The sequence below is a fragment of the Anopheles darlingi genome, chromosome 3, assembly GCF_943734745.1.
Source record: "Anopheles darlingi chromosome 3, idAnoDarlMG_H_01, whole genome shotgun sequence".
NCBI classification, from domain to species: domain Eukaryota; kingdom Metazoa; phylum Arthropoda; class Insecta; order Diptera; family Culicidae; genus Anopheles; species Anopheles darlingi.
Window position 1 is genome coordinate 46,685,090 of NC_064875.1, and position 27,118 is coordinate 46,712,207.

Here is a 27,118-nt window from a genome sequence, read left to right on the forward strand (position 1 = left end):
TTCACGTTTAGTTTGATTAATGATTCATTTATTCCATCGCTCTCTGTCACTCTCACTCTCTTTCTAACGGCTACATTTAAGTTTATGGATCTTAAAATCATGTAACTTAACAAAAAAAGTGTAGACAAAACGAAGGGTGAAAGGAAGGGAAGAAATGAAAAGAACATAAACCGCGGTTATGCAACTAAATTGATGCTTCTCCGGTGTTCAAAACTATCCTCATCGCGATCGTGAACACAAAAAATCAAATTTACTCGATGCTATGACACGGTATATTCATACCCTCCCTAATGCGCTCTCTAGGTGGCTCCTGTTCTCATCAAACATCGAAACATCGTCTAACCGCGGATCACCGGTGATTAACGGTGAAAGGGGTTGGCTTGCAATTTGGATTGCCTAATCGTGACCGAACCGCGCTTCCCTCCGAAACAGAAGACAAGTCTTTACTCGTGAGATTCTTTGTCTTTTAAATAACCAACACAACACGCGGTACACGCCACACGCTTTCTAGACGCTACGAGATTCTTCCGCCATATCTACTCTGTTAACTTCCTCATTATCATTATCGAAAAGTGCACTTCGGTTTTGTTACTTTTGTGGGTGTATTTGCAAACGATTGCTTCAACAATTGCCAGGACACTCCAGCCGGCACGAACATCGCAATAGCTGGAGTGTAGGCAGCCTCGAGATCCTTCTATCGATCTCTATGATGCTTTCTGCTCATGCTTCTGTTGCTGCTGCTACTTCTGCTGGTCCCAATTGATTGTTATGTTGCGATACTCCTACCAGGATCCCATACAGGATCCCCTTAACGATCGATGTGTGCGGCTTAATGCGATTATGTGAATGCTTCGGATGTAATCTACTCGAACACAGCGTAACAGCCCTCCGCCTACAGCCGCATTCCCCTATATTTTTCGATCGATTTGCAGAGACAGAACGCCAGAAAGATGGCCAGCAGCTGCGTTAGACCGACGGCGACCGCCACGATGATCACCAGATTCCGGTTGTACATGATCCAGTCGGTAAGCGCCGTGTAGCAGCCCTGTCGATGGGAATGCAGAAGAAAAAACCAAATTAAGTTTTTGTTCTAAGGGCTGTACCAGGTTGCCGGAATGCGAATCAGTACCTTCTTGAAGTAGCTGTTCGTCTCGGTCGGTGAGAAGGGGCAGTTCTTGTCCTGCGGCTGGAACAGGGCCGTCTGTACGCAGCATGCCGCCGGTACGATCCGGTCGCGTTTGCTCTCGTTCCACTTGTCCGATAGGGCAAAGTCCCGGTAGTCGTCAACACCGCAGCAGTGCAGCTCGGACATCATGTAGTTCCACATCAGGGTGACGGCATCGGTCTGATTGCGCTCGTTGCTACTCGTATAGTAGTTGGAGATCGTCGTCTGGAGGTAGTTCTTGGTTTCCGTGCGAGCCCGATCCTTGTACGCTGCCGCCAGCCCAAACGCCGTTACTTCTGCCACGAGAATCACCAACAGGAACAGGCCGTACTGTGGGGGGAAATGGGTGTAAGGAACAGGGGATTAGAAGCTGGTTTTGATTGGCGCTGTCTCTCCTTTTAAATGAGTTTCATGATGCATTCAGCTATGGATTGACTAACCGGAAGAAGCGCTGGCTCGATTGCATAATGCACATTGCACAATCCATGCAAATCGGTTACAAACTCAACGGAGACCGAGAAGGAGGTCGAAGAGGAACTCCACCTTAGTCGATTGCGAAAAGTGAATCAGTTTGAGCCACGGCCATTAGTACGCCAGCATCAGCAAAAAAAAAACCGAAAACGATCCATCCATCATTAGCAGAAGCCACTAAGGCTCCACAAGTCGTGGCCACTGCGGCGTAGCGCATATCTGTGCCAGTGGCATCCGCTTGGCATCACAGCATCAGCAGTGTTGTAAGCGACTAAGCGGCTTTATGACTTTCCTTTTCCACCATCACCTGTTGGTGGGCAAGATCGTTACACATGAGCGATCACCAACCACCGATCGGCACTCGAAAGCCCGTCCTCATCTTCGTCTTCTTCGTCGTTGTTTGTACTCCACCCCAGTCCGATTATCTAACATAAGTAACTGGGTCGCAAAGGTGCTGTTGAGTGGATCAAGTGCAGCAGCTAATAGTGCTACTACGTATATTGTGCCTCGCAAGGCCAACCAAACACTTTATCTTTGAAGATGATCGCACCGCCTGGTGTGTGTGCGCGCGTGTGTGGTCACCCCAAAAACACACACCGCGGGAGGCATGATCCATATCATAAACAGCCCGCAAGGCAGGTTGATCCGAGATAGAGAGTCGAGTTTGTAATGCAAACTCCGCACTTTCTCGCTCTCAAGAAGATCGCTGAAGATTTCGGTGCAGATAAGCTGGAAGGTTGTGCAAGGCAAGTCTTAGCAAGCCTTGATGATGAAGATGATGATGTTCATCCTAATGGTGCGCCTGATGCTCGGATGGCCATAACATAAATGTAACTTTGAGAAAGTGTTGTGCTGAGCCTAAACACTCTTACGTCAGTGTCTCGTGCGGATCGCTTTTCACACCTTTTCCTTTTGCCTAAATACGATAACGATGCTTAACCAACAAGACCGGACCGGGGCTAATCAGCGGTGTGGCGGCTGTGCACCATCATCGCTGTCTAATGAACGGCACCCTTCGCCGGGAGAGTGAGTAGTAACCGTGCTTCGTTAGTGGCCTCCGTCTACTTACCGTCGTTAGGAGACACTGGCTTTCTCGTATCGCGCCACAATAGCCAAGGAAGCTGAGGAAGAACATGACCGCTCCGATGATGATCAGCAGATAGGCGAGTTGCTCAATGACGGCCGGTTGGGTAAAATGCTGCAAATGCGACAAACAGACAATCGCGGGAAGATCATTAATGGGTTTTGGAAGTAATTTGTTTTGTTTTCAGCGTCTTTAACATTATGCTCGACAGATGCTAATGGCCAAGTCGTTCCAGGTGCGTGGGTTGGTTGCACAGTGCAGCTTGCACCATGCGTGTGCGTGCAAGTGCACTGATCGCTCGAACGATCATGATTCAACGATGTGTGGGATGCCGATCGTTGGTTCAATTAAACAACAACAAATTGTTTGTCGTGTTAGCACGACACCAAACCCATGTTTTGTCGTCGAACTGTACCGTCCAAGAGGCCAATGCTTGCGCGTTAAGCATATGTAAAGGGGGAAACCGTAAGCGTCTTGCAAGGGTGCATGGCTAGAGTGGGAGCAAAACAAACAGGGCTAGCCAGGTGGTGCAATCGCGATTCGGAAACAGCTGGCCGGTAAAAGACCTTACAACCCGGTGCACACCACAAGACGAAAGGCAGTTTCTTTGCGATTCCCTTCGAAGGTAGAGGTCCTTATCAAATGAATTTATGATTGGCGGCCAGACGATGATGATTTAAAAATGGATGACCGACCGGTGTGCCACATGCAATGCAATTATGATGCCATTTCGCGGCCCGCGAACGATTGCTATCGAGCGCCTATAGGGCATCGACCCCTAAAAAGGATTCTCAGGACCTGGCCGGGACATCACACATCCCTATGACCAGCTGGCGCACGTGCCTAGCACAATCTAGGTCTCACATATTTGAGTCGCACTCGAGTGAGTGATTCAGTACGCGTACCACAAACTAGAGTTGCGTTGGCCGGCCGACCTCACCACGTAGCATTCAGTATTCTTCCCACGTACAATGGGCAACGTTAGATGCCGATGCAGATGTGTGGTGGATGATGATGATGATGATGATTTGTTAATTCATTTCGACATCCCGACACGGGGGCATGATGCAATTGTTGGTGCTAAGTGCAACCTGTGTGCGCCTCAATTGCACCTCGACGAGTTCGACAAAATAGTCGATCGATCAGTAAAACCATCTAAGGACAGAGGGACCTCGTTATGACAGGATGTGACGATGATTACCGAACCTTCCCCCCGCTCACCTCTAGCTGATCGTTGTCCACCATTTTCAGCAGGGCTATGAACGATGTCTTATCCGTTGCCAGCCATATCCCCACACCGAGCACGATCGTACCGAGAACCTAGAAGACACGGACGAGAAAGGAATCAATTTTGGGTTTAGTTCACATCCATCTGGATTGTATGAAAAAGTTTTTGAGTAAAAACACCTACAAAGAAGAGAAAGTTGAACACGGACAGGAGCGTTTTCGCTATACACGATTCACAATCGCACCCCATCGCTGCGGATCTGTGGAATGTTGCTGGTGTGGATGACCCTACTCCGTGTGTTCACACTAGCACTGACGGTCTCACCCCGTTTCTGGCAGAATGTCCTGCTCGGTACCGTCGTCGTCGGTCCGTCTGCCGGTGGAATTCGATGAGTCGCTGCTGCTAGAACTCAATCTACAGAAAGAAAGAAAGGGAAGAGAATGCGAAACAGGAGTTAGAAACGATGTCAAACGATTCCCAGAACAGGAGCGGTCAGCAGACATGTTAATGCACTGCAGAAGCGAAGAAGGTTAATAGAAAAGGTTAAGTGATCGTCCACTTTCCACTAGCGGCGGTGTTCGGTTCACGATAAGATCGTACAATGCAGGAGACAACCAATGAGATTCATGTAACTAACACGAAGCATCTGTGACAACACCGTTGTTGGTATTCATCGTACTGTTTCTTTGGTCGAAGCCTGCTATGCTGCACCGCAACGTGAGGAGGAGACTTTAATTCAATAACCAAACGCTGGCTCGAGCTGCTGGCTGATTTGGCTGATCAGGTCAAACGCCAAGCTAGCCGGCGAGGAAATTAGCGGCAATTGCTTAAGCGCCTCAATTAAAGGGAAACAACCTACGGTACGGTGTACGGTGGTGTTTGCTAGATGAGCCAGAGCAGGACAAAGACTTGCAGCAACATCGTGTTTTTGGGGATGAGCAGTTGATGTCGCGTTAACAACGAGCAGTACAGTGGACGCTCTTACGCACGTGGATGTTTATGTCGATTTGTTCATCCGTTACATAGGCCACAAACGGCAGGATGGACTTCTTCAAACCACAACCCCCCTCCGAAGGAAAAGTCCATCGTCCTGGTTTGTCACAAATTGAAAAAGTGGAAATACTTAAACCATTTACAGGCCTTCAGTCCACTGCAAACTGCTGGTGCTGGATTGAACACCGAGGTCTTGTGGGTCTGGCAAGGCCATCACAGCGGTGACGCTACATCGCAGTACACGCCCACCCCGGGCGGTAGTAAACTCGGATCTTATCACTCCACGTGCCGACGCCACGAGGTGAAATGGCACCGTCGCCCGTGAATTGCACGACTGGGAACGCGTCCGGGGGTTACTGCATCGCGCTTCAGTTAATCCATCATCATCGGTATCGGTACCACGTGGCACCATCACTCACCGCGCTGCAAATTTCCGGGGTGCAACGGATGTAAACTACTCGTGCGTGCGTGTGTGTGCTGCTGTGTGTTTGTTCCGCCCTTCGACGACCACTCAATCGATCATCGATAGATTAAAGGTCCCTCCTCTCAGTCTACCAGGTGTTGCTGCAACTATACGCCATGCTACACTCACGCCCGGCTGGTTTCATGTTGCCCATGTTAATGCTAGCTCTTGCAGCCCGGGGTGCCAAGCATAAAACGGCTGCTCGAAGGCGGCGCCCTCACGCCGGAGAAAGTTGCCAAACGATGATGGTGGCCGCCGTTGCCGCCTCGGGCCGCCTAATGATATTGTGTAACCGTTTGTTTGAATTAGGCGTGCGGCAGCGGCGGCAGCAGCAGCGGCGGCGGCGAGAGTAATTAGAGAAACTAATCTATTTTGCACGCACTTTCCTGGCGACCATCGGCGTCACGGCCGATGGGGACGGATACCGGAAGTCTGATGGGAGCGAAGCTGCTTATCTATCGGTGCAGAAGTTGATCGATCGCAATCCGGGAGTTAGTGGCGCGAGAGTTTTTTGATGAGGAAAAGTAGGAAGCGGTCGTTTGCATGCGTCCGAGATCATTATGTTTTGAATATTCTTGAATTCCTTTTTTGTTGTGTAACGGTTTAAAGCGATAAATCGGAAGTGAGACTGATCGAGCATTGAAAGTAAATTGATTATCGATTCCTTATGGATCGAAACACGAATTACGTTGGGATTCACTTCTGCCGAAGTCATGGAGCACATTTCACTTTCCACAGCCAATGACCCATTTCCCAGCTACGAGAATAGTGAGGATGCCTGCCCCGACTGCAGACTACCACAATTGAACAGTGAGGTAAGTGAGGCCTCGAATCGAGGCATGTAAAACCAGTGGTTCATCCACCGCGTAGTGTTCATCGTGGATTTACGCGACTAAATTGAAGCACATTCGCTTATTCGATAATTCCGGTTCTCCATTCCTCGGTGGGGGCCACATGTTGGCGCGCGTGATATGCGTGATTCGTGCAACAGTGCACGGACCCCTTTCTAGCACGAACGGATGCATCAGACTGCGGCGCCAATTGTGCGCCTGAAATCGAAAGCATCAACCAGTAGGGGGCAGTCCGGGTGCTGAAAGGTTCTACACTTGTCGATCGATGTTTTGAGAAGTGAGTCAGACACACGGGGTGAGAGAGGGCACCCCCACCCATAAGGAAATAAGTGGGTCTGGAGTTGAGAGCAAACCGAACGATGCCAAGCCGGTCAATTGCGTGTTATTGTGCGGCTGATTCTGACCCATAAAAGTGTTGCTCCAGTTCCGCCGTGTTCCGGGTTCGTTCATCTGCCTTTGTTAGTCGCTACCAGCAGCAGGAAACTAGGACGAGGACCAGCCGCGCTTATCCTAATGATTCATTGCAACGGGGAACTGGACGAGGGTATTTTTATGATTTGGTTTCATTTAATGTTTCGTTCGGGAAATGTAATGGATGTATGCGTTGAAGGAAATGTAATGCATCGTAAGGCTAGGTGGTTTTAAATAACATCCAGGAGAGGGTACGCCCTTTCCAGTGATATAAAATGGAGCGAAAACATATTTTACAATAGTACATATTGTTCACCGACGTTAAGTGTTCTTGATTGATCCTCTAAGTGGCGAGTGATGAACGATGAACGAACGATCCAATTTTTATAATTCCTAATTTCGATGTAATGTAGAATCTAAAGGTTATTTTTTACCAGCATGTTCTAAGAGCAAATAAAGATTCGACAGGAAAGATGCTGTGAATGGATTTTCATTACAAAGAGTTCCTCTCTGTCTTACACAAATAAACTCACGCAATGATCTTGAGATGTCGTTAACTCTTCAGGTACTCCGGCTATTAAAACATTAATCATAATCTATTCAAATGGATTTCTTTTTATGAGATTCCAATTTAGTAAACAAGTAGAAGATAGTGAACTAGTAGAAGAGTAGGTAACTGCGGAGGTATTTCCCAAAACATTCGCTCCATGATATCCTAAAACAAACGCATTTCCTCAAACAAATGCTCCATCATATCAGTCAAAACTACGGTTGATCAATAATCGATCATATCGAAGCATCGTCTTGCCATTTAATGCTCTAGCATCTCACAATCTCACAACGTGTTTTGGCTCATAGGTGTACGATTGACCACCAAACAATGGTAGAGTGCACAAAGCGGATTTCCTTTTGCATGGCTGTAACCTTTGCCAGCCTCGTAGTATCCCCCTATTTCACGAATGGAAGTTGAAAGTTCCCCCTTACCCCAATAAACAATACAGATGAACCGGACTCATTAGAGGATGCGTTTCAAAGCTTCAAGATAAAGGGAAGTTCAAATTGGTGGAACCTTTCGCCGTCTTATTATGCGGATCAAAAAATAAAGTAATGATTGATTGATTGCTACTTCTTTTGATCTCTAATCAGAAGAAAGGAAACACACGGTACCGATCGATTAGAGGAGCTCTGCTACTGCAAGGAGTCATCCATTAGCTTGCTAATCGATTCGGAGCGCATAACAGACATTTAATAGACATTTTTTCCCCAAACGGAATGCCTTTGCAATTGAAAATCAAAAGGAATCGACCGACAATATAAACATTGTTTCGAAGAAAGTCAGAGCGAATTGAGTATCGAGTGGAAAAGTGGGAACCCTTTGTTATACGATCCAGCATCGCTCCCTCCCCCAGCGCCCGGTTCGGTGATATTCAGTTCGCACTGCTGTGATCGAATATCTCGTTTCCGAAGAAAGATGACCGGTGTCGATGGTCATCATCGGCCCCACCGACGAGAGATTCGAAGATTGATTGCATCCTAAAGATGCACTTCACCTCAGAGCGCCACCGGTTTCACTTCACTGGACGATAAGCGGGCGTAATCGATCTCGCATGTACGTCATCGGAAGACGATCGGTGCGCTAGGTACTCATGATCATGAAGAGGTGCTGCCTATGTTGGGAGGTTTGAAGGGGGTACCATTTTTGCAGACATTTTAGAAAGTACCCAGGGCGCAGGAAGACCTCACGAACACGGTGTCCAACAAAAGGGACTCAATGGCCGGTCTGGTCTGGTCTGGTCGACCGATCGACGGCCCGACAATGGTAACACAAGCCGAGCGAAGGGAGACCCGGTAATTTAAGATCACGTGAACAATTTAGTGCCCGGGCTAGTGCCACCGCACCGCATCGTGATTGCCGTGATTCTCGCACCCCGGTGCCGTGTTCCCCTTCCCAAAAAGGGTGAAAAGCAATGTGAAAGTCGTGCCACGGATCCCGACCCGAGTTGCAGCACCGGAAGGCGGAAGGTGAGACGCGAGGATAAGTGTATGCTAATTGTTTAAATCAATACCTTCTCGGGTACGGAAATATGCTCGCTCGTGGAAAATGAGGAGAGAGAGATAGGGGGTCTTCGAGGAGCACCGCGGAGTCCGTGGAGGCAGGGCAGTCAAATGGAAAGCTATGCTCACGGGGGCGCCTAGTGTTGGGCGTTCGATCGACGGTATCTAGTGTCATCACTTATGCTGCGGAGCCGCCATGAGCACCATGACCACCAACGCGATGGAATTTGTGGTTTGTTGATGCTTGCAGGTGCTGAAGCTCGTACTACGAAGCCACTGGAGCCAACAACCGAAAATCGAGTGGCCGCGGTGACGCTTGCGACGTGGACGTGGACAAGCAACCAACGAAAAGGAAGAAGAGCCCTGTTTAGTCATTCCGAACCGAGTACCCGTCACCCGGACCGCCGCAGTAATGTAACGCATGTTTTTACAACCAAGCAATTACCATGCTGACAGCGTACGCATGGCGGTGTCACGATGTGGCTGTTGTTGCTGTTGCTGGTGGTGGTACTTTCTTCAAGCGCCCCCGTTCATTGGCCCATTGTCGGTGATGGACCGCCAATGGGGAGGCATAAATGCCTTTCTCGACGGTTTGTGTCAAGTGTGAGCATTCTTTTTGCTTGTGTTTCTTTTGAATGCGGGATTAATGTAGTTTCTAGAAGTTCTCTAGTCTGCTAAGTACCTGCTGTGACTTCAGATCTGCTGTACAGGGGTGTAAGCCTGTTGATGGGTGTGTTTAAAACCAAGATTAATAGGACGCAGAACAATAGAATTGGTTGTAATTCGTCGCAGCAATGGACGTCACTTCCGCTATCCGTTTTTTTGTGACGATTTATGAGACGATCCATCTTGCGACGAAATGTTGTCGAGTGAATAGATAATATTTGAAGGGAACATTTTGTAGTGAGTGTTCTGACTTCCTTTTCACAAATTGTTGTAACTAAATTAAGACGCGATGGTAGCGATTATACGTGTTGGTTGAAGCTTTGGATGTGTTGCATCAGTTCCAAACACATAAAACAGTTTGCAGGAGATGGCATTTAATAGTTACCACACTATGAACGAGGTAAATTGATCCAAACCTTGGATGCTTGGATTCCAAATAAAACAATCTTATAATACTTCTTCCGAGATTTACGTTTATCTGCTTGAGATATTATATATATTTTTTTAAATCAAACTGTTGCCAAGTTGCTGCTCTGAAATGGCAACAGATTAGTTTGTTTTACACAAAAGCATTAGTTCAATCAATTGGCAAAACCCTATGCTGCTCTTTTATGAAGATTGAAGTCGTACTGTTGCCAAGTTGCTGCTCTGAAATGGCAACAGATTAGTTTGTTTTACACAAAAGCATTAGTTCAATCAATTGGCAAAACCCTATGCTGCTCTTTTATGAAGATTGAAGTCGTACGGTGTACCTTAAAAGACTTGCAGCAGGTTCTTGGTACTTTACTAGCAATAGAATTCGTAGACATTTAATTCACCAATACGATATTCTATCTACGACCAACTGCTGATGACCAAAGCACCAATATTATCGGAAAAGAAGTGTGAAATGCCATTCGACGATTCATTGAATTTTCTTGTTTAGCCTTCCGTTCCCGAAAACCTTCTGTTAGCTATTAAAACCCTCACAACCCACTCAACGCGGGTTTCCCACGTGCTCAACACCCGGCAACGACCAGCGCACGATCAGACGAACCAGTCAGCAGAACCACAAAAACAACTCAATCCATCTGGACAACAGTGGAAAAAGCACCACAGTGACAGCGAGCAAGCGAGTGAGAATGTATCTCCCATTGCCCATCTAACGGAGTTTTCCAAAGAAGGGCGATTCCACGGTTCCCCCCGCCGGGTTCGTGGCCACTAGCGAACCGAAGCGAATTGAGCATTTCTCTCGTCTCGGCCTCGGGGGTTTGCCATCTTTTTTCCCCGCAATGTCACACTTCCAGCGCGGCCCAGGAAAACCAGCAAAAAAGGAACTTAAAAATGGCGCTGCTGGACGCTGACAGGTGAGTCCGAGGACGTCCCTTTGGAAACCATCCGATCCAGTGGCAGGTTGACGAGACGAGGTCAACAATAGCAAAGCTTAGCATCAGCTCCATCGCGATCCCACCCGCGAATTCAGGTGGGTGATGCCGATAGATCGCTCCACCCTCAGTTCCATCCATCCGTCCGGTGATGTTGATGATGATGGTGATGACAACGGATTGACAACAGCGTAGCGAAACGTAACATCCTGTGCGCGAGAGGAGAGCTCCAGCTGCTCACTCACAAACCGGGGGCGAAGTGATCGTGTGGCCCGGATCGACCATTGTCCGACCATAACATGAACTTGAACAGTGGAAGGAAGCGACGAAGCTTCCCATAACATTGGGGTTTGCCGCAGGTTGCGTTTTTTGTCCGAATTTCCTTCTTCTACGACACAATTAGACGAGACGTAGATAGGAAGATCGGAGCGCCGGATCGCTGTGTCGGATAAACCGGAGCTTTGAGGGCTGTCCAACTCGAACGATTCAACACTTTTGATCCAACGACACTTTTGTTTCGCAATTCGTTCATCAACACCACCACCACCACGAAAGCATCGCATCGTACTCCAAAATCAGTTTCTCCTTTCCTTTCCTTTTATTATGATCGTTACAACAGGGCGCACATAATGAGCGTAAGAGATACGAATGGCAGATGGCAGGCTGACCTCCTGCGGGCCCTTCGAAAGCTACCGAGCTGAACTACCTACCCCCGCCTGGGTGTGTGTATGTGGTTTCTAACTCCTTCCATTATGCTTTGGTCGGTAGCCACACCATACCAACCTCCGACATCCGCGGGCGGGGTCGTCACAGGTCGTTTTTCTTTTCAGATTTCGACACTGCGCCACCGAAGTGGAAGTGTACTTCCATCGGCAGCAGCGGCCCACATCATCGCGGCGGCGATATGAAAAGAGAAACTTTGCATGAACCCTTCCTTCCTTCCTTCCAACCGGCCTCCCCCCGGGCCCGGGCAAAAAGGTGGCAAAGGCGCGATCGCGCTCGGATGCAGAGTTTATTGTGTTGAATTGTAAAATAAAAGAAATGCCCATTTGGGATGCCAGATCTCTGCGCCACACCACAAGGGGAAGGCTGGGGTCAATAGAAAGGCGGAATTACGCGCCACTCGCCAGATCGCTAATGCTTCAGCGCCATAAAACGATCATCGCACGAACGCGCTGCCTACTTAGCTGGCTTCGCTTGAAAGGGCGTTGCTGGCGGCTTAAAAGGGATCAAGGGGGGGTTGGTAGTGGTTTCTGTGCTCTGCTGCTGCTAGAACCTCACAAACAGTGGAGAGGAACCTTGAAGAAGCTCATACATTATTTATGCAATAAGAATTCTACCTCCGGAACCAGCGCCGGGCGGAGATCGGAGAACAAATGCTTCTTTTGCTGGGCCGGATTCATGGTTTATAATTTTCACTTTCAACATTCGATGGATGTTGCGAACTACTCAGTAGTGCCTCAGCTCGAAAACATGCCCACCACGCAACCACCAGAGGGGCCCATTCTCTCAGGCGTGAAGGATAGATCACTCGTTCGTCGACGGAGCCGTTGGCACCGGTTGGAACCCTTGGAGCTTGCTTTGGAACCCCGTAGACTGCCTCGAGACGTGCAGCGTGTTTCGATGAGTTTCGAGCGACCCGGCCAACAAACAACAATAGGTAGTTAATTGCCCACATCGCCATTTCTCCCACACACACACATACTAGACACACACAAACACACACACGCACACACGCGTCATGCAATTCTATTGGTTTGCTCTTGAAATGGGATCCCATCGATAGGGCCCGTCATTACGCAAATGGCTGGGTGGAAATAGGGGGAGGGTGTTTCGGGTTGGGGGTGATTGTTTGTAATCGTGAGTCTGCTGCGCCGCGGCAGGTTTTAGGTCATTCTAGAGTGCAAACTTGGCCCAAGGAGAAGATGTAGAACACTCGTTCGTGTACGGTCGTACTCTCGATGACGCATAGAGTGATGTTGGCTTGCATGTAGGGTTGCGGGGACTATTCAATGTTCAATGCATCAGGTGGTAGAGTGTTCAACCCTCTTTTCCTATTAATTCTATTCCAATTATCTTAATGAAGTTTTCTGCTCCTCAGAATACCTTTTCTTTTACCAGCAATGCATTAACTAGCTACGGTTTTTGGACGTGCTTTAACTTTGATTTACTTAGCATGCAATTTTCGTTCTGTCGTATATTTTTGTGACGAAAGATCGTAGAATAAATTGCTTATTCATTTTTGCAAGAAATTATTTAGTTTCAAAAATCGCAAGAATGTGTTTCAAATAGAATATGAGCGTAAGTAAGTAAAATTACTTACTACATAAAGTAAAAATAAAACCACGAGCAACCGAAAAAGGGTTTATGGTGAAACTGTTGCAATCTGATGGTGGCTGATGCAATATCCACGAAAGTAAATATAATATAATAAGAAATTATTATAAAATGAAATAATAACTGATGCTGACTAGTATAGCTTTAAACGATGTTTAGTAATATATTGATCCAATGCACAATCAAGTTTTTTCTTATCACATTACTACAAATACAATATCGAATGTTCTTATTTTAATTGAATAAAGCGATTCAAGGATTGAACCTTGTTTTCAAAATAGTTTAATCGACAAAATCGCACATAAGAAAGTATTTCAAACATCCTGGCCACTGTTTTTCCGCGGTCACTCGCGTTTATCATTCTCTTGCAGAATTTTTAAATCCATCCGGCAGGTGCCCCGCGTTTGGTTCGTCCCACAATTCAAGGATTTGCAGATGTTATAACTATGGATTGAGTCACGCGTCCGAATACTGCCGTGCGATGCTCACGGAAACAGAGCACATTATACATTCTGACTAACTTGTGGTTCGCTAGAGCTGAATCACCCGTCGAATGAGTTACGCCCGGTGAGTTATGGCATATTCTAGTGCTGTTCGGGTAAAATATTCTATTTCATGCATGCTACTAACAAGACAGCTCCACCAGCCCTTCTGCATCGTTTCCCCTTGCTGCTGTCTACCGTTTTTTTATTCTAATGAAAAGGCATTGGAATGGTTCGAGTTTTGATTTCCTTGAGAGCGAAGAAGAAAAACCCAAACTCCAAAAAAGATGCTGAGACAGATTAACCTTTAAAATAAGCAGCGCAAAAATGACATTCAAACCGGAAACTCTCATGCCATCGGGGGGACATCGAAACCCCCTCGCTCGCTGGCCTGTGGCCAAGTGGTGTAAAAGGTTTCACGATCAACCGAGCACGAAAACCGAGATACGAGAAGTATGTCTTCCGCGATCGATTTACCAACCGGACCGTTCTCCTCCTCCTCCTCGTCCCTCGTCTCGTCTCTTCCGTCCGGTGACGATCATCCATAATCGAGTACCCAAGCAAGCCAGACGACGTTGCTGATCGACGCAGACACTGGTTGAATATTTAAAAAAAAATAAAAAGAGTAAATTAATCCCATCGACTGAAGCGATGGTGAAGCGAAGTTTAGAGTTTACGATGTTGATGTTACTTCAATGTTGCTTACGATAGGAAAGTGCTATCACCTTCACCATCGCCCCTGACAGTCCCGGGCAGTAATGGTTGGGATACTCCACAAGCTTGCCCAAGATTACTTTCTCTTTCCCTGGCTACATAAGCCGTGCAACGGAAAACAGTTACAAAAAGACCAAGTTTAGCGTCGCAAGACTAAGACCGGCAAGCCTGCTTGGATGGCTGGCTGGATGGCTGGCTGGCTTGCTATGATCGGTAAACCGGCTGGTAAACCGCAACGCTTAGCTCAGCTCGCACCACTCCAGTGCGAATGATCAGCTCCAGCAAACAAACAAGTGGGTTGCAAGTGCGCTCGAGAGCACTCTACACTCTACAGTCGAAGCTTCCGCAAACCCATGCGCACAGACGGTTGCGTGGAGTACGCGCCTGGAATGCAAGAACTGTCATATAGTCTCGTGCTGAAATCTCACGTCAAATAAATCCATCAAATGGTTTTATAGCGGCACTGGCGCCCAAACCGGTAGCGATTGATGAAAGGTGTTTTGCAGCGTCTTAAAGCCTTTCCCTTTCTACAGTGCGCTTGACCGTGATTCAACCCGCGAGCCCGAGCCCGAACCATCATGTAACAGGGAAAACCAACGCTTAACGGTTCGAATAACGGTTCGGTTCGTGGACGTCGCGGGTCTCGAGATGAATTGAAGTGAATTTAATGGAGAAACAATAATGCTCCCACAAGGGGACTGTCAGAGTTTAAGGACACCGGGATGTCAAGATAAGAACTACGAACCGTATCTGCTTATTAGATCTTCCAAACAACGAGCAACAACTCGTTTGTGGTCGCCGCGCAACCAAGCACTGACCAGTACAATGCTCCTTTTGCCCTTTCGGCGTTCCATCACTGATACTCCGTAGCGTCTCGCATCTACTAAGCGGTCGCGCGAGATCAGATCGTCGTCAATCAAGGATGGACAGGCGACAAGGCGGAAAGCTTGAGCTTGTGGCCAACACTATCCACTACACATCCGAGTGCTGGGGAGCAGGAAGTGGGCCCTTCGGTGACAGGGCTGAGAAAAGGTACGCCAGACACTACTATCCATCCTACGTACTACGGTGTGCCCACAAACGCGGAGTCTGGAACCCGAAAGGAGAAAGTGGTGACCGGGTCTAATGGGATCACCATTCATCGCGGTGCCTAGTGGTGGTGGTGGTGGTGGTGGTGGCACGGGCACAATGCAACCTAAGCACACACGACAAGTACGTTATCTTATTTGAATACACGCTATACACTTCATGGTTCATAAGGAACTCTGTTCGATCGATTGTTTCACTTTCGCGCCGCAAGATTGCGGACATCTTGTCTATCGCAAATGTATGTAACGAAGTGGATTTGCATGGCCAGTTAGGAGTTTTCTCACGCAAATGATTGACTCGTGATTACACTCGCGCGAGAGAGTCCATTTTGTTTGTCATGCATTCGGGGAAAGGGGCTCGCATTAATGAAGAGCTATCCGCGGGACGTCGGAATGGTTTTAAGGTGATCGTACCATTTTCGACCACAGATTAGCCATCAGACTTTAATTCCATGACAACAGACAAAGGCCTGTTCCTTTTACCAAGCCGTGTACTCAACATATAATTGTAATTAGAGATGCTTCATCCATGTAGAAAACTAACGATGATCATGTGGTAGCTAGATTTGGACGGTCTAACTCATAAAATAAGTATACTATTTCTCCGAGCGAAAATTTTAAACTTCTTTTCGGTTTCACATGCAAATCCATATCGCTAAAATTCGTCAGTCAAGTTCAACACAACAGTAAGTTAAGAATGAGAGGTACTATTGAACGTATCATTGGCGTTAATAAAAATATGAACAAAAGATATCACCCCTTTTTAATCACGTGTAAAAAATGCAGCTTTAGAGCTAGGATTCAAACTCCTTTTAATCAATATATTTTATATGAATATTCGGGTCGCCAGAGCAGACTTTATTGCAAGGCGAGTGCTTCTTGCTTTGTTATTTAAAAAAAAATCTCTCGACAACTGATTGAATTGATGAGGATGTCTCAATTGGGTGGAGTTTGATGCAATTCTTAAAAGAAAGCAGAACATATTTGCCGATATTGATAAGTAAAGCATCAGATCGTTCCATTTACAGTTTTAATCCACTAAACCTGGATCTTTTTCTAAGTGACTAAGATTTTTTTAAAAATGAATCGTTCAGATTTTAAACGAAACGCTTTTTAGCAGACATCGACTGTTCTTAAGAGAACTAATCCATCTTGTGTATGGTAAATATCAATACTCAAACACAGAGCGCACAGAAGAGCCGATCGAAAGAAAAATAGCCCATTGATCTATTCTCTCGCATTCCAATGGTCAACCGACTGTGAACAAACAGCGGACACCACAATCCATCCATCCATCCACAGTTGGGTCATAAATAAGCGGGCAAATGCCGGACCAAAATTAACAATCTCCATCTGCAAACGGAACTCTCCCGCTTTTACAAACAGCTCTACCGTAGTTTGTAGCGCCTCGACATTCAGCCCCCATAGCAAACAAAACATATTCCAAGAAATAGTAGTGGTAGTAGTAGTAGTAGTAGTGGTAGTGGCACACCGGTGCAGTCAATTCATTCAGTCCAAACATGCCATTGTGCGGTATGGTATGACCCTACCTGGACATGCTGCGCCCCATCAGCGAAAAGAAGCAAACCGGACCAAGGTCGATTCAAAATGTCACTCTCGGTTCGAACTCGTCCGGCCCGGGTGTGTGGCCTTGGGCCAGGTGCAACGACGACGACGACGACGAGTTCTTCTTGCCCGTATCCAGTTCGCAGTCGAACCAGTTCTTCTAGCTGGCTGACGATGTGCTGACTAACTGGACGGAATGTCACGTCGTTCGTCGTTCGGCGCAGTATCAAGATGTCACCGCGAGTGTCTCTTCCGAGATGATGCCAGATAATGCAGCTGGATGCACATTCTGTTCCTTATCCGAACCGCTTCGCGCTCTCTTAGACACCAACAGGTGGCAAGCGTCAAGGTTGGCAGCTTATTGTGGGTGGCTCGTTACGCAACGCCGCATCATGCAAAAGACAATCGTTGTGCGGCTCTACCCTCAGAGTGCACCAGGCTGCAGCATGCCGGTTCACGAAAACCTGCTTCCCCTTCTCGTGAACGCCCCTCCTGGTCATGGCTTATATAATACGGAGCGCGGTGATCGGAGGTGGTTTCGGAGTTGAGGGAACGTTTTGAAAACGAAAACGCGGTTCCAGCTCCGTGAACGCAATCCGTGCATGGTAAGCTCCGCACCGTAGGGGTAGTAGCTGGGCACCGTGACCCTTTGTCAGTGGGTTCTGATGATGATAATGATGGGGTTCATCAATTGACCAGTCGATACGGCGTTGAATGCCGGTGGCCGGAAACGTGTGTGAGCGTGTTTATGCTCATGAGTTTAACGAAGACCTGCCTCTCGATCGCTATCCCTAAATTCCAGCAAACGAAGCAGCACGCGAGAAAGCCCCCCGTTTTGACGTTAAACTGGTCTTTGAACCTAATCTCTGAGTGTGAGGTTCGTAGTGCTAGAAGCGGAATGAGATGATTGCCGAGATCAACAGGTTATCAGGTTGGAGATAGCCTCAAGACCGGTTCGAATGCAGTGTGGAAGTGTTAACGCTGACTTCCGACGGTTAAAATTCAAATCATAGAACGTGCAACATGTTCTTTAAACAATAGTTTCAATAAAAGTGCTATTAGTTTTTGAGATTTGCTTGAAAGCGGGTCCGTAGAACCTTAACAATCTTGCTATTGCTTCTGTATTTGTTCGATGGTTCGATTTCGATTCCACAATCGTAAGAAATCGATCGTACCGTGGACTCAATCGAATTGTTACAAACGAACGATTTGTAACACGCGCCATACGACAACAATGTGGAACGTGTTCCTCGAAGGGCTCTCTCTCTCTCTCTCTCTCTCTCTCTCTCTCTCTCTCTCTCTCTCTCTCTCTCTTTTGGCACAAATCATCATTCACCTTGAGAGCACTACCATTTTTAGTGCCACCATTCCTTAGGTGGTGACAAGTAGTAAGTGCCTGCCTGTAGAGTGGATGTTTTGCAATGACCACTGCCAATGCATTAATGTCGGCAGGTGTTTGCAGGCTTGCAGATTTCCCTCTGTTCAATCCATTTTACAGTGGTTCAATGATTCTTTAGGATTAGCGCTTACAGTAAGACTATTGTTTCATTTTTCTTTATTGTCATTCGTCATTCTTAGAGCTATTCTCCGAGAACTTAAAGGAGTTAAGCTACCAAAAAAACGTTTCTGTCTCAGCTTAATTTTAATCATTCATTCGTTATTTTTCAATAGTTACTTCAAAAATGTTCAACAATCTTCAGTAGAAGCACTAGCAGCGAGGTCCAAATCTACCGATAACCAATATGTTATGTGATTCTCAAACAGTTTAACGATCTCATTCATTAACTGGTTGGAACGTCGCTCGATATTTAAATTTTAGAAAGCACGCTGATGATTTATGCTCTATCAGCATCATAAAACGAGCCGGTGATGAGCTATTGCAGCGATGCACTCTGAAGGCTATTATAGTAGCTGCAGATGATTTCTCGAGAGTAGCTGCAGATGATTCCACGAGAAAACTCGCTTCGTCGCATTGTTTACGATCCATCTTAACTAATGAAAAAAAAAAGTCTGTTAGAGGCCATCGTTAATAGATTCGAAGCCAGTCATCACTTTTGGCCGGTGTTGACAAAGCGTATTCGCGATCCGGCATTCGGAAATCCTGCGCTACCGCGAAAGCCTTAACCCCCAGAAGAAAAAAATCGAAAGCCAAAAGCCACGGTGACGCTCAGGGACACAATCAATCAGTGGCCGACATCACCACAGCCTGGGCGGCCACATGATTAACCAAAACGTTGCTGACAGCTCACTCCGTAAAGTAAACACACCGGCGGAGTGGTGAGACTCCGGCCTCATTCCGCGACTGCCCGGGAGGCCTCACGAGCAAATCGACATCGACAGCCCATAACAACGGCACGGCACGACCGGAAGGATAACTTCCGTGGAGCGGAACGGATATTAGATGAATCGCGGTGGCACTGCCATCGAACCCGAGCCCAGTTCGCACCGAAAGGAAAAGGCCCCGGGGCGACCACAACAACCATCGTATCGATCAACTTTCTTCCTTCTCGAACCTCGCTTCGGCCTCGCCACGTCGTTTTACACTTCCGTTCGCGATGTATCTGTCGAGGGGGGAAGGTCCACGTAGAGGATCATGTTTACGGCTTCCTTCTGGGTTCCGGGGCGGATCGGTCGCCGGGAATCTAGCGACCAAACCATTCATCTATCCGCGCCGTACGCACGTCGTTGTCGTCGTGCGTTGAAATTCTGGAAGAATGATTTCAATTTAACGGCCCCCGGGGAGATCCGGGGACGCGTTCGCTCTCCCCTACCTTGTCAGCGTTTGTTGTGTGGTTTGTTGTTGTTGGTGGTGTTGTTGTGTTTGATTTCTTAAGCAGCCAAGGGTCATTCAACCTCCTCCGGTGCGGACCGGTGCGGATCGGATCGGAACCAAAAACAACAACCCAGGGGCGCAATGGATTTCCCCCTCAGGAAAAGAGATACGCAGACACAAATGCACGCATACACATATACAGGGCCCCGGATACGATGACGGTGGCCACCGTCGGTTGGTCGGTCATTCTGGGATAGTGGAAGCCGCGAGACCGCGACAACCATTCGCGCCGATATGCTCGCCGGGAGTTTCTTATGCTGCCGCGACCGAAGCAGCGATCATTACGTGTCTTATTTTTAGTTCTCGTCGATTCTGTGACCGGCACGGTTCGGTTCGGTTCGGATGCGGTTTGGCCCTATCCTGTCTGCCCTCGAAAAAAAAGGGAGCAGCGGAGCAGCGAATGTTCTGTAGCCAAGCACAGAGCACGGCAACCAGAGAGGCCTATTTTTACAGACCGAAACTCACAGTGGCACAATGATGTGTCCGAATCGACTGTTACTTAGTGAAATGAAAGTTCTGTTCAGCTTCTCGTTTGCTCCTCGAAGATTATCTGTCTGTGGCATCAGCAGTAGCAGAATTGCTGGTTTTGCAAATGCTTCGATTACATAAAACATGCTCAAATCATAAACTTCATCCTCATGAACATCGGCCTCAAAAACACACACACACACAGAGTGCATGTCCACTTACAAGCCAATCAAGATAAAAGGAAGTTCTTTGCCGACGAACTATGCTGCTGGTGCTGGTGCTGCAATCACAGCCTTCCTTGATGTAAATTATGCAAATGCATGCGGGTGTGCGCGAGCGTTTCGGATCGTACAAAATTATCCGAGGGGGGTTGCGCAGAAAAGTGCTGGCTACTAGCGCTCCCTTGTGTCAACAGACCACGGCGACCGGGACCCTCGGGAACTGTGGTTACTTTGGCCCACGCTCTCGATGGCCACTCGCCGCTGACCCTTTTTGCTGCTTTGCCTTTCGCCCCTCGCATCATCATCATCAACCAGACCGTTCCAACAAATGAAGCATTTGCAAAGAGTCGCCCCACGAGGGCACCGTGGAGGGTGCTTTCGTTCCTTTCACCACCTGCAACAACAACCTGCAAAGACACCCGCGAAGACCCTCGTGTAGAGGTTCCCAACCATCACAGCGTGCCGCGTGGTCGGCGACGTGGTCAACATAATTATGCTCCCTGCGGAAAAGGGGCCAGTATGAAGAACGAAGAGCGCCTCGTGACGTGACGCGTCGATTCGTCGTAGCATTTTGAGGGCCTGACGATGCCCAGCGAAAAGAAGTCCCGCCAGGTTGGTTCTCAACGATGGCGGCTTCGTCGCCGATTGTTAGCGGGGATAGCGAACGCGCACACAGGGCAGGAAGTGTTTAGGGCGTGAGGTCAAGCGAATCGTAGCAGAGGAGCACAGGTACAGCATGGGATGGAAAAAGGGGAAAGGAAAAACATTAAAACAATTCGGCCGCGAGTGTGGGCTTTTCATTTGGTGTTGGAGGAAGTGAAGATCGTGATTTCGGTTAAAAATAACAATTAATTGCAATTTCTCAAGACGTAATTGCTTGGTTCAGAAGACCCCTAGCTCACAAGGGGGTTCGGGAGATACAAGCACACTATTAGTTACGTTAGCGGATGGACGTAATTTTTTGGTGCCATTTTGAGCATTCGCTAGCGGACATGTATCTGGTGTAATTTGGGCATTTTGCTTCACTGATAAATTGATCAATGGATGACAAATTGATGAGCATCAAAGTGTTGAACTGAAATCTATTTTTCACGACAATTTATGAGCTTCTTACACCGAATGGAATCAATAGGTAAGATGGTACACTTTAAATTGGGATCATTTTTGTTCAATAAATCAGTACCAAATGTGGCAAATACGCAAATGCTATGCTATTAATATTGATAACGCCGATCGTCAATGAGTGACGGCTTCTCTGGCGTTCTAAGTTCAGTGAGCGCATAAAGTCTCTGATGTTTGAAAACCTCTGATAAGCCTTGGGTCGACGGATTTGTGACAACAAGAGCACAAGATTCGTTTCAAAACATGCCTCTTCTTTTTCAACAATAAGAGATGCTTTTAGTTGAACAACTAAATATTTGAGAAACCGATCTCATAATGGCAAGGGAACCGTTTAATGCGCTCATCATCAACGCATCTCGTTGATGAGCGTGTTTTATCAATGAGTCCTAATGATAAACGCGATGAATAATGCATTAATGATAAACGCACTTTACCTTAATAATAGCAAAGTGTCGAAGACAATTTGGATTTCACCACACGGAGCACGGATTCGATCGATTACGATCGTCTCCTCACTTCACTCCCTTCCTTCTTGCAAACCATTTAACGGGGGAAATCGGTAAAGAGAAGAAAACTCAACATTCGAGCGAGCGCACTAGCAGTGCCATGGTTCCGAGCTCTGATCCGATTTTTTGTGCAATTTCCCCGCGAATTGAATCACTTTCGATCTTATAACTCTCACCCCACACACTGTGCATGTGCCAAACGCATTAGTGATGCCCTCTCATGCATACCAGCCCCTCTTCAAGTGATGTGCCCTCATGTGTGGATGCATCCCCCGTTTCGGTTCCGGGCCCCCCGACCGCGAGAGTGGAGGTTTGGGTTGGTTTAGAAAGGAAAAGTGAAGCTGAAAATCTGTTTTTGCACTTTAGCGGCCGCGTAGCCGGTTCGCCGGTTGGATTAAGGGAACCAAACCACTACGACTTAAGATGACATCATATCCGTTTAGTCTCTCCATCTGCGATCCCCTTAGGGGTGTTCTTATGTTTTGCTACATATTTTGAATGCCCCCGAGGGCCCTCGCACCGCAGTTGCTTAACGTGTCATCGCCCGAGGGGAACGTTTGCCCGAGGAGTTGCTCCCAAAAAGGGGCTACGACGAATGGTGCAACGATACAATGTGTGTGCGCAAGCAAACAGCACCACAGCAGCCATTGCTCGTTGCCATGGTGTAACACCAGCACAACGAGATCAGCATCGGCAACTATAGCATGTTGCTTGGACGACGGACGCTGACGCTGGAGTCACACAAGCTACGGGTCGCAGTTTACCGATTTTTCACGGGTTTACTCTTGGGTTGCTTCGTATCCGATTACTGGAGACTCGGCGTCTAGTCCTTTCTGAGCTGCTAGATAATGATCTTACCGATGTGGCATATGAGCTCCGCTTGACCCAAAGTTCAAATTACTTGCGAGAAGCCTTTCAACCAACCCCGAAACCGGCGACAATTATGCTCCACTTTTCGCAGTTCGCAAACCGACCGAAGCTCTGATGTCGTCAGATCTGCCACCACACACCAGTTGTGGGGTCCAGCTACTCTTCGGTCCCGGTGCAGGCGAGAGAGTTAGGTAACCGGAGCCCGTTTTGCTTCTCGCTTCTCGCCAAAACTTTCCCTCGCAAAAACGTTTGCGAGCAAATATTTAGAGGAACTTAAGACTCGCGAAACTACCATCCAGCCAAGCTCCAGTAGCCTGAGCGGTCGATCCTTGCCATTCCATTACATCACGTCGCGTTGTCCGTGCTGCTACCTACATTATCCACCTGGACTGGTTGTCACCTGCATTTTGGGCTGCAACCTGTTTTGTTTGCAGGGCTGCACTATTTCTGCTCAGCTGGATCCGTTATGCAAGGGGCTGCAGCAGCTGCAGAAATAGAAACAATGTTCCGCCGGTTATGAGTGGCCATGTTCTTGAATCGCGCGATCAAGTAGATCTATGCTGGTGCAAGGAGGTACCGTGAACACTGAAACGTTCACTGGCGCGACGGACTATAAATCATGTCCCACTGCGGCGACTGCGATGATAGTATGATAAGCTGATGTAAGTAACCGGGCGGGGGACTGCCGAGAACCTGTTTCGGTTGCTTAACCTGGTTTCCTGCAGCCCGAAACTCCCGAAACCAAAACTCGTCTGACCCATTTCATCTGGTGGCCCCGAAGCAATGGAACAAGTTTTTGGGCTCGAGAGGAGCACCGATGATGGGCCGAGAAATGGTATGATGGTTGGTGCTTTCCGGCAAGAAAGGACTCCCTGACCGAATTGGACATAAAGCGCTTGGTTTCGCTTGGTTCCCCTCACCCCGCGTTAACCTTTACGCGTAAAGATCCCCGGCCACGTAGAGAGCGTCCTTCTTTCTTCCTACTCTGCCTGTTTCGTTTCTTGTTCTCCAAAGGCAAGGGCACCAAAGGCAGCACGAGCAAGTGAATGTACGCGGTTTCCCATCGTCTCTCGCTTTAGCGCCTTTTCTAATCTGGAAAACGAGGACGACAGACCCAAGAGGTCAACTGGCGGTGTGAAGTGATGAAGCGGCACCAATCAAGCGACTTTCAGATTTCTTATGCTCGTTCGCTCGCTCGATCACTGGTTACTGTGTTCGCTGCGCCGGTTGGTTCTGACCGGATGTACTCAAGGCGGAGAAGGTGTCTTCGTGATAGTGAGACACGCCACCGGCTTTTACCGAAACCAAGATGCTTCTCAACCAGAAATTGTCCCAGCAATTGATAAATATAGCCTATGGGAAAAAGGCTTCGTTATCAACTCCGGCAGCTAGGCATTTGTCACGTCACCGTCACTGAGCTACCATGTTTGATCAGTTTGCACCCAGCAACTTGCCTCCGTCTACGGGAGGGCGGGAAGATGAATGCGGGGAACTAAACAACACTGCCAAGCGCAACAGTGCACGTTTCGCGCCGAATGATCCGGAGGCATCGATCGAGCGATGTCGCCACGCGCTTATCGCCGTCTATGTTTTCGAGGATAAAATGTGATCGTTAAGTTTGAAACGTGAAACCTGCGTTGGAGAACGAGGGTTTAGTGTTAGAGCCACCGAGGAGTGCTCGGATGATGATGTCATCGGGTGTCATCCATGGTGTTTTGTGAACGAAGCAACTGACTATATATGATGTCACGGTAAAGCAAAACAATGCCGAACGCAGAGCAAATAAGTGTTTAAACAAAGGTTGGGTAAACATTTTTATGCTTCTTTACCTTGAGATACTTCGAGGATCAACTTGATTTGGAGATCACAATCACGTTAGATTCACAGAGATTGTCGCACTAATATCGGCTGCAGTATGATGATCTGTAAAGATGAATACTTTTACTTGCGGCAGTCGCAACACACACGATTCCGTTACGCGCGCCTCTGTTCCGGCCTTAATAATCAGAATTAGATTAACTGGCAGACGACCGACTGTGCAGTTCGCGATCACCGAAGCTGATGCTGGTAGAACGAACGAATCTTGATTATCATGATTTTGTTTTTTTCCCCTCCTCTGGATTATTATGCTGAATGACGTCTTCCGTTCGATTACGGAGCGACTCCGGTCACGCACGCCATGTTTGTGTCGCTTTGTTCCTTCACAAAAGCGCGTTCAGCACTTTGATGTCATTCAGCAGAGAGGATGGCTGATAGATTTCTTTTCTTTTTTTTTTGTATAAAAAAATTAGTTGGATGAAATTTTATCTCCCAACACACGCAAACACATACAGACTGGCACGATTAAACGCAACACAAAATGCAGGGAACCAAACGAACCTAACACTCTTCTTCCTCTCTGGGCAGAGATCAACGATACACATGCAGCCAACCAACCAGCCAGCCTGCAGGGTCTTCTGCTCTCCGTTACACATCTGTCCCCTTCGCGAACTCGATACGGCCTCGTTATACGCGACCGGGCAACGACGGGAACTAGGGAGATCGAGCCATTTCAATTGAGACCGACGCTTACCAACACTATAGGGGCGCTTAGCCCAATGATGTTGCACCTTGAACCGATGCCTGAAACATTACCGGAACGCGACTACGGTATAGGGATTCATGTGATGTTGTGTGCAGTACACGTCCGCTCAACAGTTTGCCTTGCCTCCTCGGCCTGGGTTGACCACAAAGTGAAAGAGGAAACATTCAATTCTGAACACGTTTTGGGACCACCGCCACTTCGTTCGCGCTACGCTACGGCTGCGGGATCAAAACAGGTTTTTTTCCTCCGGACGAAGCGGCTATCAACAACACGTTGGCTGGGGGCTTGCTCACTCGCTGCAAGACGCGCCCTTCCTCGATCGTTGATCAACGGACACACGAGGGAACACACTATACGATCGGTCTGAACGTGAACCGTCTTTTGAAAGCGATCATTTGATCGAGATGCAATTGAACAAAAATATTACACTTTAACTTCAACTAACCTGCAGAGATAATAACGATTTTCAAAAAACATCAACGTTTCGCTCACGTTTCACTCGGAACACACCTTTTGCGCGCACGACGGTTCAAATACGAATTCGACCCGCGGCGCCCGACCCAATGACGACGACCCGTTTTCCCTTCTAATATTCCACGTACAGTCAGTGACGATAGTTAGGAGCCGGTGAGGATTTTATGGTATTTTATTACTCTATCAACATATTTGATGGATCCTCTTTTATAATCTCTCAGATGATGGTATAATGCAGCTTTAATCCAGTTTGTCTAGCCTTTTTTTCGACAGTTCTACAAAATATTATCAATATATTACACAGAATGAGACACAAGCCACAAGTGAAGTACAATAAATGATAATAAAGTACGAAAGAGAAAAAATAATTTGAAAATTAATCTAACCAACCTTATTCGTTTATTCCAATTTCATTTTTGACCATCGATCCGCGCGTTGGTCGGTCTTGCACACAAGTTATTGCTCTCGCTTGCTTTCGTGCAAGTCCAAACAACGTGTTGATTGATGGTCAAAAACGAAATGGGAAAAAATCAATTTGGTGTGGTTAATTAATTTCCACATTCACCCCTAAACGATAACCCTTTCAAAAGTAATCTCAATCGTAAGTTATATCAATCGTGATAGGAATTACAAAGATAAAGACAAAAAAAAGGTGCCATACGTGAACCGCCTCTCGTGCGGTTTATGAGGGTTAAATTGGGCCAGGACTCCCCAGTTTTCACTCTAACAAGGGTGCATATTTCGCATGAATCCCTAAACAAAGTGGTGTTCCCGAATCTCGTAATGAAAGCGCCAGTCCGTACCAAGATTTGGATGGTTAATTGCCCTAAAGCCACCACGTGTTGTTAAAACCTGGTAGGAACCCTGGGGACACTGGAATGTTTGGAGTTATAAGAGTCATACTCGGAAAATGTTGTGTTCCACGATATTGCCTCCCTTTGAAGGATGTGTTGGTTACACATAAATTATCAGATGCACTGTTAGTAGTTAAAGAACGATCCACTGCTTAAGATTCCTTGTCGATTAGGGAAAGCAGTAATTAAAATCCATTACGCTTGAAAGCATTAAGATTGTTGCTGCTCGATCTCGATTGATGTATCAA

General features: G+C 47.4%; 2 protein-coding genes across 4 annotated transcripts in view; one reads left to right on the plus strand and one right to left on the minus strand.

Moving 5' to 3' along the window:
* LOC125954034 (tetraspanin-9) lies at positions 1–26,072 on the minus strand. 3 transcript variants are annotated; one of them, XM_049683983.1, is made up of 7 exons: positions 25,988–26,072; positions 24,788–24,881; positions 4,132–4,362; positions 3,942–4,040; positions 2,706–2,834; positions 1,130–1,495; positions 1–1,045 (listed from the first exon to the last, which is right to left on the minus strand). In XM_049683983.1, the coding sequence occupies exons 3-7, from the start codon at positions 4,195–4,197 to the stop codon at positions 893–895; spliced, it is 813 nt and encodes a 270-aa protein (XP_049539940.1). In that variant the 5' UTR covers positions 4,198–4,362; positions 24,788–24,881; positions 25,988–26,072; the 3' UTR covers positions 1–892. The 3 variants fall into 3 exon arrangements, with proteins under 3 accessions (XP_049539940.1, XP_049539941.1, XP_049539942.1); XM_049683984.1 differs by lacking the exon at positions 25,988–26,072 and adding an exon at positions 25,531–25,960; XM_049683985.1 differs by lacking the exon at positions 25,988–26,072 and adding an exon at positions 25,338–25,470.
* The window catches only part of LOC125955547 (uncharacterized), a 4,468-nt gene continuing 1,840 nt past the window's right edge, over positions 24,491–27,118 (plus strand). Inside the window, exon 1 of the mRNA XM_049686680.1 lies at positions 24,491–24,709. The gene's annotated coding sequence lies outside the window, so the exon portion shown is untranslated. The remainder of the gene's footprint in view (positions 24,710–27,118) is intronic.